Raw genomic sequence first — 21,270 nt, forward strand, 5'->3', positions numbered from 1 at the left:
ATTAAGAAATCAATTTCACTTACAATAGCATTTAAAAAAATAGGATATACTTAAGACACAAATCTGACAAAGGATGTACAAGACCTGTGTAATGGAAACTACAAAACATTGCTGAGAAAAATTAAAAAACACCTAAAAAAGTGGAAAAAGATATGATCAAAATTGGAAGACTCAATATTATAAAATGTCAATTCTCTGCAAACTAATCAATAGATTCAATGCAATACCAATCAAAATCTCAGCAGGACTTTTTGTAGAAAGTGAAAAAGCTGATTCTAAAATTGATATGGAAATGTAAAGGACCTACAAGAGACAAAACAATTTTGCAAAAAAAGAACAATGCTCAAGGATTTCCACTTCCTGACTTCAAGACACATTATAAAGTTACAGTAATCAAGATAGCGGAGCATTAGAGTGAAGAAAGACAAAGAGATCAATGGCACAGAATACAGAGTTCAGAAATAGGCCCAAACATATCTTCCAACTGATTTTCAACAAAAATGAAAAGTAATTCAATGGAAGAAGGATAGTCTGTCCAAATGATGGTGTTAAAACAATTGGATATCCATATCCCAAATGAACTTCAATACCCATCCAGCATCACATACGAAATGATCTCAAAATCGTCCATAAACCTAAGCATGAAACTATAAAATCCCTAGAAAACACGGGAGAACATCTTTGTGACCTGGAATTAGGCAAATATTTCTCAAACAGGACACCAAAAACACAATTCATAAAAGGAAAAGCTATAAATTGGACTTCATTAAAATTAAGAACTTCTGCTCTTCAAAACATACTGTTAGGAGAGAGGAAAAAACAAGCCACAGACTGGAAGAAAATATTTGCCAACAATATATATGATAAAGGACTTATATCCAAAATATATAAAGAACTCTCAAAACTCAATATTAACAAACAACCCAATAAAAATGGCAAAGGATTTAAACAGACACCTTACCAAAGAAGATACATAGATGGCAAATAAGCACATGAAAAGATGCTCAAACATCATTAGTCATTAGGATAATGCAATTTAAAACCACAGTAGGATGCCACTACACAGTTATTAGAATATCCAAAATTAAAAAGAGACTGACCATACCAGGTATTGGCAAGGATGTGGAACAACTGGAACTCTCATACACTGCTGGTGGGAATGGGAAAATTGTATAACCACTTTGGAAAATATTTGGCAGTGTCTTTTAAAAGTTAAAGCATATCACCCAATCATTATACTCCTAGGTATTTGCCCATGAGAAATGAAAACATATGTCCATACAATGACTTGTACATGAATGTTAATAGCAGCTTTATTGGTAATACTCAAAACTGCAAACAATCCAAATATCCATCAACAGGTAAATAAACAAATCGTGGTATATCCATAGAATGGAATACTACTCAGTAATAAAAAGGAATGAATTACTGATACATGGAACATAGATGAACTTGAAAATAATTATGCCCCATCAACAAATCCAGCCCCACCCCCAAAAAGAGTACATACTATATGATTCTATTTACATAAAGTCCTAGAAAATGCAAATCAAATAATGATAGAAAGCAGAAAACTTTTGGGGAGTAATGGATATGTTCATTATTTTGATGGTGATCATGGTTTCACAGGCATATATACAAATGTCAAATTTTACACTTTAATATGTACAGTTTATTGTATGTCAATAATACCTTCATAAAGTTTTTTTTTTTTTTTTAACAATTTCAACACTACTCCCAGAGGCTTGAGTAGCCAAAGTCTTAGGCTTGCCCCTATCTACTTCATCCAGTTATTTATATTATTCTTGTGCCTAAAAGAATAATGAGCAGCACAATGAGATGTTTTAAATGGCAGGCAGAAAGAAAATGCTATTAACTATCACATCCACTAAAAAAAAAAAAAAAGGTACTATGTAATGAAACAAGCAGAATAATTACCATTTAAAATTTCTATTAAAAAAGTAATTAACAAAAGAACAGAAATTTTTCTTAGCTCTGTTTAAATATAGTAAAAATTTACAGATACTCACCTCTTTAGATAATCTTGTGAAGACATCTCCTCCCCTGAGAAAATCCAATATTAAGTATAACTTCCCTTCAGTCTGAAAGGCTAATTAGAAATTAGAAAGTAGTAACGGAATAATCTTAAAGAAAAAGCTAACTATATGTTTTAATTAATACATCTGTTTAGAATGTTATCACAAAGCAGTGTAAAGCACTTAAGTGTTTACTCACATGGTCCATTACTGGATACCATTATCTCAAAACTAAATCCAGTGTTAAAGTCAGGGATGAAAATAGCTATAAACCTCTTCCCAGAATATAATCAACCTTGCATGTGGCTTTACACAGAAAATTTTACCACCGTAATTTTCCTGATCATGAAGCCTCATGTCCTTACTACAGTTCCCTAAACTCTGAATGCCTCCTCCACCACTTATTGAAAATTAAATCTTCAAAGCTCAACAAAAATACCAACTCCTCTAATTAGCTTTCCAGGATCTCCCCCTTTTCTCATTTCCTTACAACATCTTCAACCTCTTCTCGATCCAAATAAACTGCTACTACTTTTGAGATCTCATTGTACTTTACTTATACCACCTTTATGGTACTTATCCCATTCCGAATTATACAATTAAGTTGTTTATATATCTATCTGTGTTCCATATAGATTATAAATTCTTTGAGATCAGAAATTATGTTTGTTTCATTTTCATAGTCCCACTGCATTTAATTCAATGTTTTGCACGCAACAGGAGTGCACTGATTATGTACAAATTGATCTAATGGCATACTGGAGATCCAAGGAAGGAGGTCTTTTGATGTAACTATTTTCAATCCTATCCAGGTAACAAGGACTGAAAAAATAATGGTCAGGAATTTATTTGAGGTTTTTAATACAGATAATTGGGTATATATTTTAATGCATTATTTGTAAAAGTTACACTAAAAATAAAATCAATAGCTACTACTTTTTTAAATCTAGAAAATTGAAAGGGATGTAGTAGATTCTATCAAATGGTTTAATGATACATAATACCTTTTAGTTCCCTAGGGAAATCAAAATCCACAATCTCATCATCACATATTAAATTAGCAGTGGAGCTCTGATTCAAATTCAGAACTGTTTGACTCTAAAGCTCACGCATTTTCATTATATCTACTGTTTCTCACTGGCATTCCTTTTCTAAGTATAAAAAAGAATAACTCAAATAGAGTAGTATAACTACATAGTCATCTTCAAGAAAACCAGGAAATAAGATTAATATCAGCATTACGAATGTACGAGGAGCATATCCAAACATAAGAATGTTTATCATAGTAGTTTATTACCTAAGATTACCAGCGGTACAGTTTAGTAGAGTAGAAATACTACCAGACAAGTAATCAGAAAACAATTACTATCATGCTACTTTAGACAAGTTAGCCAACTTAGACGAAGGAAAGATAGCTAAAAGCTGAATACTGATACCTATTTAGATAGATACGTTTATATATTTAAATGTGTTAAATCAGTGTTGGGAGTATTTATGTCCTTTCATTGCCTGTAAGGAAATCTTAATTCTCTAATTCCATAAATAAAAAAAGATTACATACCATAGTGCAATTTGACAATAAATGGGTGATTTACTTCCACCAGTATATCCCTCTCCATCTTAGTCCGAACTCTGTCTCGAACTAAAAATTACATTAGGGTAGAAAATATTACTTTTGTATTTAAGTTCAAAAAATTTTTTCATCAAATAACAACATATTCTAAGAGGAAAAACTTTTATTCATTTGAATATTTATAAATATTTTATATATTTACATAAACTATAAAGCAAGCCTATTCAAGTTAGCTGGCTTTAAAATTGGAAAATGTGACCTTCAATAATTTACCAGACAAAAAGTACAATAATAAAAACTACAACTTCCTAAGTGTCTAAATTTGCAGTATATGTATTCCTTGATAACCAAAACCAAACCAAACCTATTGCCGTTAAGTCGATTCCAACTCATAGCAACCCTACAGGAAAGAGCAGAACTGCCCCATGTGGTTTCCAAGAAGTAGCTGGTGGATTTGAACTGCCAACCTTTTGGTTAGCAGCCAAGCTCTTAATCACTGTGCCACCATAAAGTCAACAAATTTAGTATATATCTAATAATCCACTTCTAGAGATGAGTGAAAATAACTTGAGCAGGTATTTGCCTAATATGCATGCATTATATATTTCCTTTATGTGCTCAAATGAAGTTAGGGATTAAAATGGATCATGTTGTTGTTGGGTGCCGTCGAGTCAACTTCGACTCGTAGTAACCCTGTATGACAGAGTAGAACTGCTCCATGGGGTTTTCTAAGCTGTAATCTTTACGGCAGCAGATCGCCAGGTCTTTCTCTCATGGAGCTGCTGGGTGGGTCCAAACCGCCAACCTATCAGTTAGCAGCCAAGCACTTAACTGTTGCACCACCCAAAACCAAACCAAACCCACTGCCATCGAGTCGATTCCGACTCATAGCAACCCTATAGGATGGAGTAGAACTTTCCCATAGGGTTTCCAGGGCTGTAAATCTTTATGGAACCAGATTGCCCCATCTTTCTTCCATGGAGCAGCTGGTGAGTTTGAACCGCTGACCTTTTGGTTATCAGCTGAGTGTTTTAACTACCGTGTCACTAAAAAAAAAAAAAAAAAAATTTTTTTTTTAAAACTGTGTCACTAGGGCTCCTTAAATTGAACATAAAACTCATTGCCACCTCATAGGACAAAGTAGAACTGCCCCATAGGGTTTCCAAGGCTATAAATCTTCACGGAAGCAGACTGCTACATCTTTCTCCCGTTCAGCTGCTGGTGGGTTTCAACCATCAACTTTTTCGTTAGCAGCTGAATGCTTTACCACTGTGGCACCAGGGCTCCTCAAATTGAACATATTGGTATTGTTATCAGAGCCTAGAAGACAGTGTATGTGGTGGTTGTACGCCCTCAATATGCAATACTGACAGAGACAAAACAGAAAAAAAAGGATCTTGAAAGAAAATAGTCTATCCTAATAAAATTAAGTTCATTTTTAACTAAATGTAATATGTCACTTTTTCCAGCTTTTTTTTTTTCACCAAGGTAAACTCCCACTAAATTAAGCCTGTGGCAATATCAAACCTAGAAAAGACACTGGCTAGAAAACTGTAAGCATTGCCATGGGAAGAAACTAAATCTATTCATCTTATACAAGTAACACACATTTTTTAAAACAAGCTTTACCAAATTCTATCTTTATAAACTTCTAATTTTCTACCTTTCAAAGAAGCTTTTTTCAACACCTTCATTGCATAGAGTTGCCCAGCATCAGGACCAGTCTTCTTCCTAACAAGAAAAACCTAATGGAGAATAAGAAGGGAAAAAAAAGTAAAATTCACAGTTCACGCTGTTCTTCCTATATACACACACTACCACACACACACATATATTTGCATTATTTCTAATTTTATAAAGATATACATTCTTCAATAAATTACATATTAAAATTACATTCTTAATATTTTCTCACTTTTGTTCATTTGGAAACCCTGGTGGCATAGTGGTTAAGTGTTATAGCTGCTAACCAAGAGGTCAGCAGTTCAAATCCACCAGGTGCTCCTTGGAAGCTCTATGGGGCAGTTCTACTCTGTCCTATAGGGTCACTATGAGTTGGAATCGACTTGACAGCACTGAGGTTTGGTTTTTTTGTTTTGTTTTGTTCATTTAGTAAAGCACACTCTGCATACATACTATTGTAGAAAACAAATTAAATAGATGATATAGTCCCAGACTTTGAGAAATCTGTGATACAACAAACAACACACCAGAATACTATTTTGAGCTGGAAACCTCCTTTTCAGACCCAAGCCCCTTTTTGTTACCTTGATAAAGAGCAAATGAATGTTATAACTGTTAGTCTGACATCTTCATTTCTATTTCCTTATTGATCTGTTTTAGAAGTTATCAGGCATTATATTTTCTAATAAGAAATCAGAGGCAATTCTTACCTCTCTGCAGGTGAAATAATCAAGATGGCAAATTATTTCAATAAACAAATGAAAGTTAAACTCTTTAAAGTTACCAAGCAAGTTTAAGTATGACTCATTGAAAGCAAAGTTTTTAAAAACCCTTAATCACTAAAACAAATATGAGTGTATTACATTTGTGTAAGAGTTGGTTATTTACTAGGAAAGGGCTGTTTTATTTTTTAAAGTAATTAGTAAAACTAGTTTGCTACCTCAACCTGCCACCTCCAGCCCTAATAGATTCTAATTAAGTGTTAAAATTAAAGATTACAAATTCAATAGTTAAATAAATTGTGGTATATTCACACAATGGAATACTACGCATCTATAAGGAACAGTGACGAATCTGTGAAACATTTCATAACATGGAGGAACCTGGAAGGCATTATGCTGAGTGAAATTAGTCAGCTGCAAAAGGACAAATATTGTATAAGACCACTATTATAAGATTTTGAGAAATAGTATAAACTGAGAAGAACAGATACTTTTGTGGTTACAAGAGGGGGGAGGGAGGGAAGGTAGGAGAGGGTTATTTACTGATTAGTTAGTAGATAAGAACTACTTTAGGTGAAGGGAAGGACAATACTCAATACAGGGAAAGTCAGCTCAACTGGACTGGACCAAAAGCAAAGAAGTTTCTGGGATAAACTGAATGCTTCAAAGGTCAGCGGAGCAAGGGAAGGGGTTTGGGGACTATGGCTTAAGGGGACTTCTAAGTCAATTGGTAAAATAATACCATTATGAAAAGATTCTGCATCCCACTTTGAAATGTGGTGTCTGGGGTCTTAAATGCTAACAAGCTGCCATCTAAGATGCAGCAATTGGTCTCAACTCACCTGGATCAAAGGAGAATGAAGAATACCAAGGTCACATGGTAACTATGAGCCCAAGAGACAGAAAGGGCCACATGAACTGGAGACTTACATCATCCTGAGACCAGAAGAACTAGATGGTGCCTGGCCACAACCGATGACTGCCCTGACAGGGAGCACAACAGAGAACCCCTGAGGGAGCAGGAGATCAGTGAGATGCAGACCCCAAATTCTCATAAAAAGACCAGACTTAATGGTCTGACTGAGACTAGAGGAATCCCGGCGGTCATGGTCCCCAAACCTTCTGTTGGCCTAGGACAGGAACCATTCCTGAAGACAACTCGTCAGACATGGAAGGGACTGGACAATGGGTAGGTGAGAGATGCTGATGAAGAGTGAGCTACTTGTATCAGGTGGACACTTGAGACTTTGTTGGCATCTCCTGTCTGGAGGGGAGATAGGAGGGTAGAGAGGGTTAGAAACTGGCAAAATTGTCACGAAAGGAGAGACTGGAAGGGCTGACTCATTAGGGGGAGAATGAGTGGGAGTATGGAGTAAGGTGTATATAAGCTTATATGTGACAAACTGACTTGATTTGTAAACGTTCACTTAAAGTTCAATAAAAATTATTTAAAAAAAAGATTAAAAATTCAATCAAGTAGCCAAGTTATTCACATAAAATTGCAGATGGGAGATCTGTTAAGTAATTTTTGCCTTGCCTCTTTGCCAAAGTATAGCTCAAAGCCCTTTATTCCAGATCTGGAGGGTTTAATTTAAAATCTATGACCGTGGTATTTGTACCATTTAGCAGATTCACCCATTAAGGGACGAATGACAAATCTACCTGTATCCCTATACCTCATGGAATCTCTTGTTTCTTCCCTCCTTAAGGTAAATCTTTGTGCCAAACCTAAACTCAGGGACCATTTCAGGTCTAGAGTTTTCACACTAGTCTAGGCCAATGCTTCTCACAGTTTCTGTGGAGAGGAACCAGTATTTTTTTTCCTGTCCTCTAATCCATCACAGATCATACTTTTTTGAAAGATAATCAAAATTATTTAGAAAAATAAAAAAACTCATACAAAATTTTAATCGTTTTTCTTAAACTCATAGATTCCACAAATATAAAATTACTCTATCAAATTGCTATAAAAATCTGTAAAAGCTTATTCTCAGTTTCTGAAGATGTATCATAGTGAACCAGTAACAAACAGTTCATAGACCACTCTTGGAGTACACTAATCAAGAGAGTTCACTTGTTAAAAAATGGTTATTTTTGCAACATATAAATATCTTTGGAGAGGAGATTGAGCCAAGATGGCAGATTAGTCAAATACATCTTACTATCCCTTTACAGCAAAGGCCCAAAAAACTAAGTGAAACAAATGCAGACAACAATCCTGGAATCCTGAACATCAAAAAGGAAGCATAAAGAATTGAATAGAACACCAACTGGAGGGAAAAATTGAATGAATACAGTGAGCAAGGAGTAACACAAAGTGGAGGGGCTCTACCAACCGCCCCAGCTCAGTGTGGCCATCTTTTGACAATGCCAGAAGCAACCCTGGGGGTGGAACACGCGGAGACAACCCCACAGCAGTCCCATAAGAGACAGAGAAACTACACAGGCATAGAGAGAAGCAAGAGCAGGGAGAAAGCCAACATCCAGAACTAGATACCCGCAAGCGACGGCCACTGACCTTGGGGGGCGAGTGGAGTGCATGAGGTGGTAGAGATGCAGAGTGACGGTAGGAGGTCTCCCATCCACACATACCTGGCACGTTCAATCCTCCTCACACTTGGTCAGGAGCAGGTCTTGACTGCTGGCTGCACTGGACATGACAGGCATGGGCACTCACATCCACTAACTGAAGGAATGCACTTCCCCTACTCCGACCCTCCTGATTGGAAGCAGCAGGGTATCAAATACCTAGGACACCCTGCCTGACCAGGGACCATAACACAAGGCCCTTCCACCCAGCCCTGTTTACCACCCGCCTCTGCCCACCTGACAAACAGTGGTGGGCACACTCCTATACGCATGCCTGCCCACTACCTACACTGTACTCCAGGGCTCACAGCTTGGTGAAGACTGTGCATACCCATGCATGGGTGTGCCCTACGCCAGTACCCAGCCCAGCCTCGTGATGGATGGCAGAAGCATGACTGTATAAGTGCCTACACATCACTCTCTACCCTCCCCTGTCCAGCAAATGCTGCTGGTGGCATATCTGTGCGCATGCCCACTGTTCCCTCTCCCCATCCAGTGAGAGGTTCAGGTGGCACAACCCTGTGTGCATTTGCCCACCACTCCCCCCACCCCCTTCACCCAGCAAGAGGTGCCAGCACCATGATCATGCATACATCCACCTGCTGCTCCCTGCCCCCAACCCCCACCTAGTGAGAAGTGACAACAACAAAGCTGTGCCCAGGCCTGCCCACCACTCCCTCCCCCTCCACCTGTCTAGGAAGAGGCACCAGTGGCACAACTGTGTATGTGCCCACTGCCTCCTTCCCCCTCCCATCCACCCAAAAAGAGGCATGGGTGGTATGACCCCACATGTGCCCATTTGCTGCTACCCCCTGCCCGCTTCCCCTGGCAAGAGGTGCAGGCGTCGTGACTATTCGTATGCCCATCTAACACTCCCTCCTCCCTCCCCCTGCCCAGTGAAAGGTGCTGGGGGCGCAACTGCATGTGTACCAGCCCACCACTCCCCCGTCCTTCTACGCCTCCCCCCACCCAGCCTGAGGTGGAATCAGTGCGACCGTGCACACCCTGCCACCACCAACCCTCCCTACCGTCCACCTACCCTTACCTGCCGAATGGCAGTGATCATGCCCTCACTCGCACAACATACTCACCACACCTGCCCCCGCCTACTCAGTGCGGACCACTATCTACTCCCGTACCACTGGACTGACAACAGATGGTGGCCAAGCCTTGCCCAAACCGTCCTCAGCCACTCAGCAAGACCAGCGAACAGAGACCCACGCTCACACATCCGGCCACTGCCACACCCACCCAAAGAGAGGTGGTGAGTGATCAGAGTAGAAACCTGCACCACCTGCCTGGATACATCAAAACAAAAGAAAAAATTACAATGCAGCAAACAATTATACAATAAATAAATAAATATAACAACAATTTAATGCCTCAGAGACAACAGACAATATCAAATCACCTAAAGAAGCAGGACAAGATGGCCCAAAGGACCAAAATAAAGAACCAGAAAACATCACTGAGGAAGAAGAGGTAATCAAACTATAGGATAAGGAATTCAAAAATCTTATACATAGAGCCCTCCAAGAGATCAAGGAAAACACATGACAAAACCAAGGAAAAATAGACAAAATCAAGGAAAACACAGACAAAACAGTAGAAGAATTCAAGAAAACAATACAAAGAACAAAATGACAAAATAAATAGATAATTAAAAACCATACAAAAACAGCTATCAGAAATCCAAAACAGTAATACTAAAATCTCAGATAGACAACTCAATGAAAGGACAGAGTTGAACTGAAGCAATGGAAGGCCAAAGCAGCAAAACAGAAGACAAATCCCTTGACATTATGTTCTTTGAGGAACAATCAGAAAAAGAGTAAACAAAAATGAAGAATGCCTAAGAGTTATACGGGACACTATCAAGAGGAATAATCTACGCATGGTCAGAATCCCAGAACAGGAGGAAACAATAAAAAGCACAGAGAGAATATCTGAAGATTTGCTAGCAGAAAACTTCCCTAATATCATGAAGGACGAGAAGATACCCATCGAAGAAGTACAATGATGAACCTCATACAGGATATATTCCAAAAGAAAATCACCAAGACATAAACTCTCCAAAACCAAAGACAAGGAAAGCCTACTGAGAACAGATAGGGAAAAGCGAAAAATCATCTACAAAGGGAAACCAATAAGAATAAATTCTAACTTCTTTGCAGAACTCACGTAGACAAGGAGGCAATGAAGTGAAATATACAAAACCCTGAGAGAAAAAAAAACTTGCCAACCAAGAACGATATATCCAGCAAAACTGTCTCTCAAATATGATGGCAAAATTAGGACATTTCCAGACAAAGAGAAATGAAGGGAATTTGTAAAAACCAGACCAACCTTACAAGAAATATTAAAAGGGGTCCTATGGACAGAGAACCAACAACATAAGACAACAACCTGAGATTAAGACGCATGACAGCATCAGCTAGATACCAACCCAGATAAGAATTCTCAAAAACAAAATAATGCTAAAAGACTGAAAACAGGGAACCAGAGATGTCAATCTGTAAATGATGACAACTTCAAAACAAAAAAAAGGGGAATAAATGGTATAGTTATAGAACTTCCACATGGAGAGGAAGTCAAGCCAATACCAAGAAATAAAAGACTGCTTTAAACTTTGGGAGACAAAGGTGAATCTTAGGGTAACCACAAAGAAAATCAACAAACCTACTCACCAAAATAAAAAAAGAGAAAACCATAAAGACTCAGTAAACATGAAATTAAGAACAATAAAGGAAATGAAAAGAAAATCCATAAACAAAAGGAATTCAGCATAGGAGAGTAAAAAAAAAAAAAAAAGAGTAGGAGGAACAAAAAAAAAACATCAGTACTACAAAAAAAGGCACTGCAAAATGACAGCAATAAATTCACACCCATCAATAATCGCACTGAATGTAAATGGATTAAATGCACCAGTAAAGAGACCGAAGGTGGCAGAATGGATTGAAAAACATGACCCATCAACATGCTGTCTACAAGAGACACATCTTAGACACAAAGACATAAATAAACTAAAAATCAAAGGACAGAAAAAAATATATCAAGCAAACAATAACCAAAAAAGAGCTGAAGTAGCAATATTAATCTCTGACAAAATAGACTTTTTAAGGCAAAATCTACCATTAAAAACAAAGAAGGACATTATACAATGATTAAAGGGTCAATCCCCCAAGATAACATAACCATAATAAATATAACACATCCAATGACAGGGCTCCAATACATAAACTGTAACAGCATTGAAAAGAGAAACAATTTCACAATAACAGTAGTTGACTTTAACACACTACTCTTGGTAAAAAAAAAAAAAAAATTTTCTTGGTAAAGGACAGAAAAACTAGAAAGAAACTCAATAAAGATACAGGAGATGTAAATACCACAATAAACCAATTCAACCTCATAGAACACATGAAGAAATGCTCATGATCATTAACAATTAGAGAGATGCAAATTAAAACTACAATGAGATACCATATCACCCCAACATCAATGGCACTAATAATAAAAAAAAACAGAAAACAAATGCTGGAGAGGTTCTGGGGAGACAAACTTTTAATATACTACTGGTGGGAACGTAAAATGGTTCAACTGCTATATAAAACTATATGGCACTTCCTTAAAAAGCTAGAAATAGAAATACCACATGATCCAGCAATCCCACTCCTAGGTATATATACCCTAGAGAAATAAGAGCTGTGACACGAATAAATATATGCACACCCACGTTTACTGCAGCATTATTCAAAATAACAAAAAGATGTAAACAACCTAAGTACCCATCAACAGATGAATCGATAAACTGTGGTACGTACATACAATGGAATACTATGAAATGATAAAGAATAATGACGAATCCGTGAAACATCTCACAACATGGATGAATTTGGAGGATATTATGCTGAGTGAGGAACCCTGGTGGCACAGTGGTTAAGAGCTTGACTGTTAACCAAAAGGTCGGCAGCTCGAATCCAACAACCCAACTTTAAGGATTGTGCCTTAAAGTCTATTTTGTCAGAGATCAGTATTGCTACTCCAGATCTTTTTTGATTATTGTTTGCTTAATAAATTTTTTTTTCAATCCAATCCACTCCTTGGAAACCCTATAGGGCAGTTCTACTCTGTCCTATAGGGTTCCCATGAGTCAGAATCAACTCAACGGCAATGGGCTTTTGGAACGCTGAGTGAAATATGCCAAACACAGAAGGATAAATATTGTTATGAGACCACCACTATAAAAAAAAAAAAAGAAGGAAAGAAAGAAAAGGTTTATACACAAGCAAAAAAAATTTGATGGCTACCAGAGACGGGAGGGCAAGGGAGCGTAAATTATTAAATAGACAGAAGACACGTGTTAATACAGGTGAAAGGAAAGGTAATACACTATATGGGGCAAATCAGCACGTGACAAAGGCAAATGAAGTCAAGGAAAGGAACACAAGAATAAAGGGCAACTACGCAAATTACTATAACACAGACAATCCTTCAACAACAGTATTAATAAACAATAATTTACAAAGGGATGCACAGGTAGTAGGTATGCTAAAGAGGCATGGAAGGGTGGAAGAGAGCACACTCACTTGCAGATATAGGTTAGGGTGTAGATATCGCTACAAACATATTTGTACATGTTGCATGTATTCTAATATAGATGATAGAACACACAAAGGGCACAGTCATGGAAACTTCTTATGCACAACCAAACACCTCCCGGAATGAAGATACTAGGCTGGAAGTCTAAGGACCATAGATTCAGGGGCATCTACATCAACTGGCATAAAATAGTACATAAAAACAATGCTCTAAAGGGCGGGGGTTTGGGGACCATGGTTTAAGGGGACTTCTAACTCAATTGGCAAAATAATTCTATTATGAAAACATTCTGCATCCCACTTTGAAATGTGGCGTCTGGGGTCTTAAATGCTAACAAGCTGCCATCTAAGATGCATCAATTGGTCTCAACCCACCTGGAGCAAAGGAGAATGAAGAACACCAAGCTCACACGACAACTAAGAGCCCAAGAAACAGAAAGGGCCACAGGAACCAGAGACCTACATCATCCTGAGACCAGAAGAACTAGTTGGTGCCTGGCCACAATCGATGACTGCCCTGACAGGGAGCACAACAGAGAACCCCTGAGGGAGCAGGAGATCAGTGGGATGCAGACCCCAAATTCTCATAAAAAGACCATACTTAATGGTCTGACTGAGACTAGAGGAATCCCGGCGGTCATGGTCCCCAAACCTTCTGTTGGCACAGGACAGGAACCATCCCCGAAGACAACTCATCAGACATGAAAGGGACTGGACAGTGGGTAGGTGAGAGATGCTGATGAAGAGTGAGCTAATTATATCAAGTGGTCACTTGAGACTGTGTTGGCATCTCCTGTCTGGAGGGGGGATGGGAGGATAGAGAGAGTTGGAAGTTGGCAAAATTGTCACGAAAGGAGAGACTGGAAGGGCTGACTCATTAGGGGGAGAGCAAGTGGGAGTACGGAGTAAGGTGTATATAAACTTATATGTGACAGTCTGACTTGATTTGTAAACGTTCACGTGAAGCTCAATAAAAGTTAATTAAAAAAAAAAACAATGCTCTACATCTTACTTTTGTGAGTAGTGTATGGGATTTTAAAAGCTTCCAAGTGCCCATCTAAGATACAACTAGTGGTCTCTTCCCATCCAAAGAAAAGGAGAGTGAAGAAAACCAAAGACTCAAGGGAGCAATTAGTCCAAAAGACTAATGGACCGCATGCACCACAGCCTACGTGACCTCAAGACCAGAAGAACTAGATGGTACCCAGCTAACACTACTGACCTCTCTGACCAGATCATAATAGAGGGCCCCTGACAGAGCTGGAGAAAAATGTAGTACAAAAAATCAAATTCATAAAAAAAAAGGCCAAACTTACTGGCCTGATAGATACTGGAGGAATCCCCAAGCCTATGGCCCTAGGTCACTTCTCTGACTAGGAACTGCAGCCATTTCCAGGAACCACGTTACAGCCAAGCAATAAGTAAAAAACCTATTGCCGTCGAGTCGATTACGACTCATAGCGACCCTATAGGACAGATAGGTCTATAAAATAAAAAATAACACTTGCAAAGAATGTGCTCCATAGAACAAACAATTATACGAGACCAAAAGGGCAATATTTACCTAAAAGTAAAGATGGTAAGGCAGGAAAAGGTAGGAAAACCAGAGGAAAGGAAACAGGGAGCCTAGGGCAGAAACAGGGAGAGCGCTGATACAGTGTTGGGATTGAAACCCATGTCATGGAACACTTCACGTACAATTTGTCAAATGTGAAACTAGTTTGGTCTGTAAACTTTCACCTGAAACACAATAAAATATTTTAAACAGTATATCTGGAGAAAAGAAGAGTTTAAACCAAATCAGAAATTTTGCAGATCACCACAAAGAGTTCTGTATTGAAAACTACTATCCTGTATAATTCTGTCTTCTCTGAGGCCTAGTCTGAACTCCGAGCAGATTTTCCCAAACAATGCAAAACCCTAAGAAATTGTGTGAATCTCGCCACGGAAGATTTCTGTGGTTTCATTCCATGGAATTATTTTTACTGGATTTGAATTTGGTAACTATATTCCTAAAAGCCCAGGATTTTTTTTCCCACTAATGAAAGCTGTAATAATTCAAGCAAAGGGTATCAAATTTAACATACCTTTAGTGTTCTTTGGAGTCCCTGGGTGGTGCAAATGGTTAACACGCTCAGCTGCTAACCAAAAGATTCCACCCAGAGGTGACTTGGAAGAAAGGCTTGGCAATCTGCCTCCAAAAAAAATCAGCCATTGGAAATCCTATAGAACACAGCTCTACTCTGACACACATGGGGTTGCCATGAGTCAGAATCAACTCAATAGCAAAATTTTTAATCACAGAAGAATATCATTCAATATGAGTTAGACAGAATACAGACACAAACTGGATTACCATGGGGTCTTAAGTGTCCTATAATGCTTATTTGTTAAGCTAAGCAAGCTACAACCCCAAGTGCATATTCAAAAAAAAAACAAACTTTTTTTTTGAATATTACTCATCTGTTTTTTCAGTATTGGACAAACGGACTTGCATACAGCTAATTTAAAAGGCAGTCTACCAGCTTTTTAAAGTACGCTTTGAATGGATTTTGTACCTGTGCCTGATTTGATAACATCATGCACTGGCCATCTTGAAAAATACTGCTTCACTGAGTTATGCTTATCAGAAAAGTCTTCAAAGTATTAGGAACATGTCAAGTTCACACTGGCAAATAAAATTTTTCCAAATTTCTTGATTGAAAGCTCAAATTCTATAATTGGCAAAAAAACTGTCAGTTGTTTTCCATGGAGTAACAGGTTCACACTGTCCATTCTTGACAAAGCAACTACTAAATATTCAAGCCTAAATAACTATAGTTTGTCAGTCATTCTTTCAAGTAAAAATAATGTTCCATGAAAAAAGCAGACAGGTTAGCTCACAACTCAAAAAAGTGCATAAGTACTTAGCTTTGAGATAAGCATCCTACTTTGGTATGGAGCTAAAGTGCATTATGTGTACTTCTAATCTAATCACACAGAATATTAAAACTAAGTATACTCAAGCTGAAATTTAATAAATCTAATAATTTTAATGCCTCACCAAGGACATTCTTAAGTAAAACTTGCATTTTTAATAACTCCAAGTGTGCAGCAGTAAAGAATACAATTACTACTGGTACAGTTTGTAGTCACTGCCTTAATTGTGCCTTGTGCCAAGGCACCAACAGTTTTACAAATAACATCTTAGTATCACTATTAAAATAGTTTTTACCTTTAAGAGCCCCTGAAAGAGTCTAAGGGATGTCCAGGGGTAGGCAGACCACACTTTTAGAACCACTGTTCTAGAACAAAGCCCACTGTGGGGCTGACAAGAGGAAGGATAGAAGCAGTCAAGGAAGAAAGAAACGGACAGTCCAGGCTTTCAAGAAGACAGTGCTGTACAAAGCAGTCATCCCCCGCACCCCCCCGCCCCCGCACACACACTATTTCTACTAACTTTCCATAGTGTCATGATACGGCATTTAATAGAAACCATCACTCACAGTCTGAAGAAGTAATGGTTTATTGTTCATTGTCTGTTTGGTTCTTTTCAGGTCTCATGGATTAACAGATGTGAACATTCCTAGTATGAGAAATCGACGTCTCCCTCTGCCCTCTTCCCATGATTAACCACAGAAGAAGGTGCATTGCTTCAAACTACTGTATGTAACAACAACAAAAATTTATACTGATAGGTTTCTTTTCAGTCACCCTAATCCAATTCTGGAAAATTGTGCCCACAAGAAAACTGAGTGAGTGAGTTACTTCAATATACTTTTCTCTGGATCACATGGACTTTTATATTTGCCAGTTAAGGTACTCAATAAGTATCTGTTGAAGTGAACTGAAAAAATCACACAGCTTTAAATGCTGATTGAAGAGAACGGACCAAATGCAGGAAATGTTAAGACATAAACACAAACAAAAATTGATCACTTGATAGTTGATCAATTACTTAAGAGCACAAAGGTTCAATTTTTGAATCACTCATTTTAAGTCTTAAAGTTACAGGCTTTATGATCACAAAAGCAAAAATATTCCTTTCTTCAAAATCCTTAAATGTTAAAATGTATGCTTTGTGTAAATATCATTTGGCATTTGAAATATAAAGAAGCCTAATCTGACAATTTCAAACATTTTTTCTTGTGTTTTGCTTGGTTTACTTTTAAAATAATTAATATATTATTTTTTGGTATACTATATTTCACTCCATATATTAACGATCATTAGTAAACATTACACTTGTTGATCTTAGAACAGAATTTTATACGCAACTTTTATGATGGTAATGCATGGTTCTTTTAAAGTACATATTACAATTGACTTTAGTGAGGGTTTTGCCTGCATTAAATAAACAGAGCCATTTAATGTCTTAAGGCTTTACATGGGCTAAAACCCCATTTATTACATTTTAACAATGGAACTTTTACAGAAAAACTCTAAGATTCTGTAGCCCGATGTTTCTTGGAATTGCTCCTACACTTGTCTGATTCATAGCCTTGGCCAGATTCCTGAATAGGTTCAGCATATAATAAGTCCACACCCACACAATGCCTACGCAAATGATGTAATACTGACTAGCAAGTATGTTTACATCCAAGGAAGCAAAAAACAAAAAAAACAAAAGCCTCCTCCTTAATATTTCTTTGGTCGGTGAACTGCATAAAGATCACTATTCTGTATTTTAATACTAGAAATAGCAGAAGGCTTTGATGATACCCTTGTTATCTCAAAGTTCCTACACAGAAAAAGCTGAGTATTTCCTGAATTTAAGGACTACATTGGCAACCTGTCACGGTGGTGCTGTATTTAATGAGAAGCTGTTACTGTGAAGACATTCCATTATGTTATATAGTATCCTCTTTATGAAGACCCAAGAGAAATTTCTCTAATATGTTTAACCTGTTTCTACCTTACAGATACTATCAATAATCATATAATTGAATGCATCAGCTTCTTTGTAATGGCTGCCAGAAAACTTCTAGGCCCTTATGCCATGCATTTGTGAACAAATGAATGTACTCCTCGCATTATCCAGTCTTTCCTACTCTCATTTTTCCCCAGTTCCATCATCTCCATTTATCTTTAATTTTATTTTGTTTAGTATTCATCTATGAAAGCCTTAAATCCTTTCTGGAACAAAGTAGGGCAGAAATAAATACATATATGAATAAATACATACATCATATGACAAAACAATTACTTTTAATGACTTGAAAATTTTGCCTGATGAGATTTTATTTAAGTCAAATATTTAAGCATTTGGGATATAAAGAACATTATCTCTATTCTTCTAAAATGAACACCATAAAACTAACTACATAACATACAATAGTTAAAGCAATATTGTACTTTTAGAAACTTAAAACAAAGGTGTGTTAAAGGCACGTGACTACTCTACAGGTCAGTTTTATGAACACTACCCACTCCCTCAACGAGGTGGATTGACACTGTGGCTGCAGCAATGAGCTCAAGCATAACAACAACTGTGAGGATGGCTCAGGACCAGGCAGTGTTTCGTTCTGTCGTGCACTGGATCGCTCTGAGTCGGAACTGACCTGACGACACCTAACAACAACAACAACACCCACTCCCTAATCTGTTAACAACTTCTTCTAGTTTTGCTCTCTCCAGCACAACTGTTCAAGTCCTATCTCCTTGTCTTCATATATTCCCTGTACTACCTCACCGCCAAGCCTTAATCCATCTTTGTTTGCCCTTTTGTGTCTTGAAAATGTTTCTCTATATTTCATGTGTTGTATTTTGTACCACATAGTTACCAAGTTGGTTGAAAACAATGTCTATTTTATATTCACCAATGCTGTTTGTACAACTGCTGTGCACACACTGGGTATTCAGTAAATGTCTTTGTTTTAAAATATTCCAGAGCACTACGAATAATCACTATCCTGCTCAATTGCCTTATTTCTCCCCTTTGAACATAAAACTCGGCCACTCTGAAATTAATAGTTTCTTCTTATCTTTCTCTTCCTCAGTTGTCGTTGTTGCTGTTTTCCTAAATGTTCATGTCTTAGATGTTAGGAGAACGTGTGATAATGCTCATGTCCTAGATGTTAGGTATACAAAGGTCAGGAACAAGACCTGCATACTTCTTTGCCAAGAACCATGTCATTGAGCATTTAATAAACAACTCTAATAATGAGTGTAAGTTAATCTTTCTCAATTTGTCTTTCTCTCTTGAAATTTAAGCTCCCTGAAGGCATGAGTTTCACACAACCCATATATCACCTAGTGCCCACCCTTGCTGTACTTTACATACATACTGCTTTAACAGATGATAGATTAATTGATACATAAGTTCTGATTTCTATGATAGAGCTAAGGAATGTAGATGAAATCACCAGGAGAGGGCAAGCTGTGTTTATGTGAACATGAAGACAAGGAAAACCATTTTATCTAAAAAGCAAACTACCTCGATTTAGGCAGCTAATAAACAGCATGCTATATGTTGTTCTAAAGAAATCAGTAGGCCCAGGGGATTGAGAAACTTTGATTATTACAGAGAAGTATAAAGAAATGGGAATGAAAGTATAAAAGAAATAAAAGGAGTAAAATGAGAGTTACCTTTGTGTGCATCTTTTTGAGAAGTTTGGAAATGGCACATTTATCAGATTTCTATGTATGTCAAAAATTTTTTGCTAAATGTTTAGCAGAGAAAACAAATGAGGGGGTAAAAGCATTCATTACCTTTCCAAATGATCCCTGACCAAGAACCTTGAGCAATTCAAACTGTGCAGGATCTGCTTTCTCATATCCTTCCTTAACGTGATGAGTAATATGGATTTCTTTAAAATCTCCTTCTTCCTGTTAAAAGAAATTCAAACAATACTCAAGTCCAGTTGCAAAATCTTAAGATCAGCTCCATACAGAAAGAATAGCCTATCTCACAGACGAAGTTCCCCATAATACCAGAAACCATATAATACCCAACTCCCTCAACCTACACCAGACAGAGTTTTATGGGCTAAGAGTATTCCTATTTTCCCATTTTCTAACATATACAGATAAACCAGCACCACTTTTCCTGTTATATAATTCCATTTAAATAGAAATATGTGAAATCTATGTTTCAGCCTTCCCTTCCAAATGCATGGCAATAGAAGGAAAGTGTTAATAACCAAGTCTCAAGAACAACACTGGAGTGTGATGAGGTGGATGCAGAGAAAATCAAGAGGTAGATAAAACCTTGTAACTTGTAAGGCATGACAAAAAATGTGAACCTCAAGAGCTCTTTTAAATAGTATTTCACCAGACTCTTTTAAGTAGTCAATGATATGCAAGTATTTAAATGTCCAACTAGCCACATTAATAAGAAACTGACATATACATACACAAATTACAAAGTGCAAACAAATGTTTATAGGCCATTGCCCTATTTTTATTCAAAATTTGTACATAAATTATATGCCAGATTTTTCCTACAACCTGGTTCAGGCATAAAGGAAGCCACCTAGGGAGTTTCTTCTGATCCTTGATGCAGGACTCCACTCAGCTGTGATTACTACACTCCAGTGAGTTGTAATTCTAGTCCCTAGAGAAGTACAGTCCAAACCCAGTGCCATTGAGTCGATTCCGACTCATAGCGACCCTAAAAAAATAGGATTAAAAAAAAAAAAGATGTATTACATATCACAAAATACCAGAGTTGGAAGGAATATCTTATCCAGCCCTCTGAATATACAGAGGAAAAACTAAGACCTACAGAATTTAAGTTCACATGACTGATTAATCAAAATATCTGAAAGTCTTGATAGCTTTCTATTCTACCATATTGATTCTGATTGGGAAGACAAGAATGCTATCAATCAATTCAACAAATAGTTAAGTTCCAACATCCAAGCAATCCACCCTTCAATTAACTGATTAATCAGTGATGACTGTGGACAAAGGAGATAAGAGTGTGGTCCCAAATGAGCTAAGTTTCATGGCAGCTCAAGTAATAGCATCCACGTCACACGGGTAGTCAGTCATTCATTCTCTCAAGAGGGGTATCTAGGCAGAGGAATTTTTGCTTTGGATATTGGGAACCACCACTAAGTCATTCAGAAATGAAAAATAATCAG

At 37.5% G+C, this 21,270-nt stretch overlaps 1 protein-coding gene across 2 annotated transcripts in view; it reads right to left on the reverse strand.

Annotated features, from left to right (window-relative positions):
* RPS6KA6 (ribosomal protein S6 kinase A6) overlaps positions 1 to 21,270 on the reverse strand; it is a 160,794-nt gene that overhangs the window by 84,468 nt on the left and 55,056 nt on the right. For both annotated transcript variants that reach the window (XM_003412704.4, XM_023551418.2), the window contains exons 3-6: positions 19,895 to 20,011; positions 5,273 to 5,354; positions 3,598 to 3,678; positions 2,031 to 2,110 (exon numbers count right to left, since the gene is read on the reverse strand). In XM_003412704.4, coding sequence (XP_003412752.2) covers positions 2,031 to 2,110; positions 3,598 to 3,678; positions 5,273 to 5,354; positions 19,895 to 20,011 — 360 coding nt within the window. The remainder of the gene's footprint in view (positions 1 to 2,030; positions 2,111 to 3,597; positions 3,679 to 5,272; positions 5,355 to 19,894; positions 20,012 to 21,270) is intronic.

The sequence above is a fragment of the Loxodonta africana genome, chromosome X, assembly GCF_030014295.1.
Source record: "Loxodonta africana isolate mLoxAfr1 chromosome X, mLoxAfr1.hap2, whole genome shotgun sequence".
In the NCBI taxonomy this organism is placed as follows: Eukaryota; Metazoa; Chordata; class Mammalia; order Proboscidea; family Elephantidae; genus Loxodonta; species Loxodonta africana.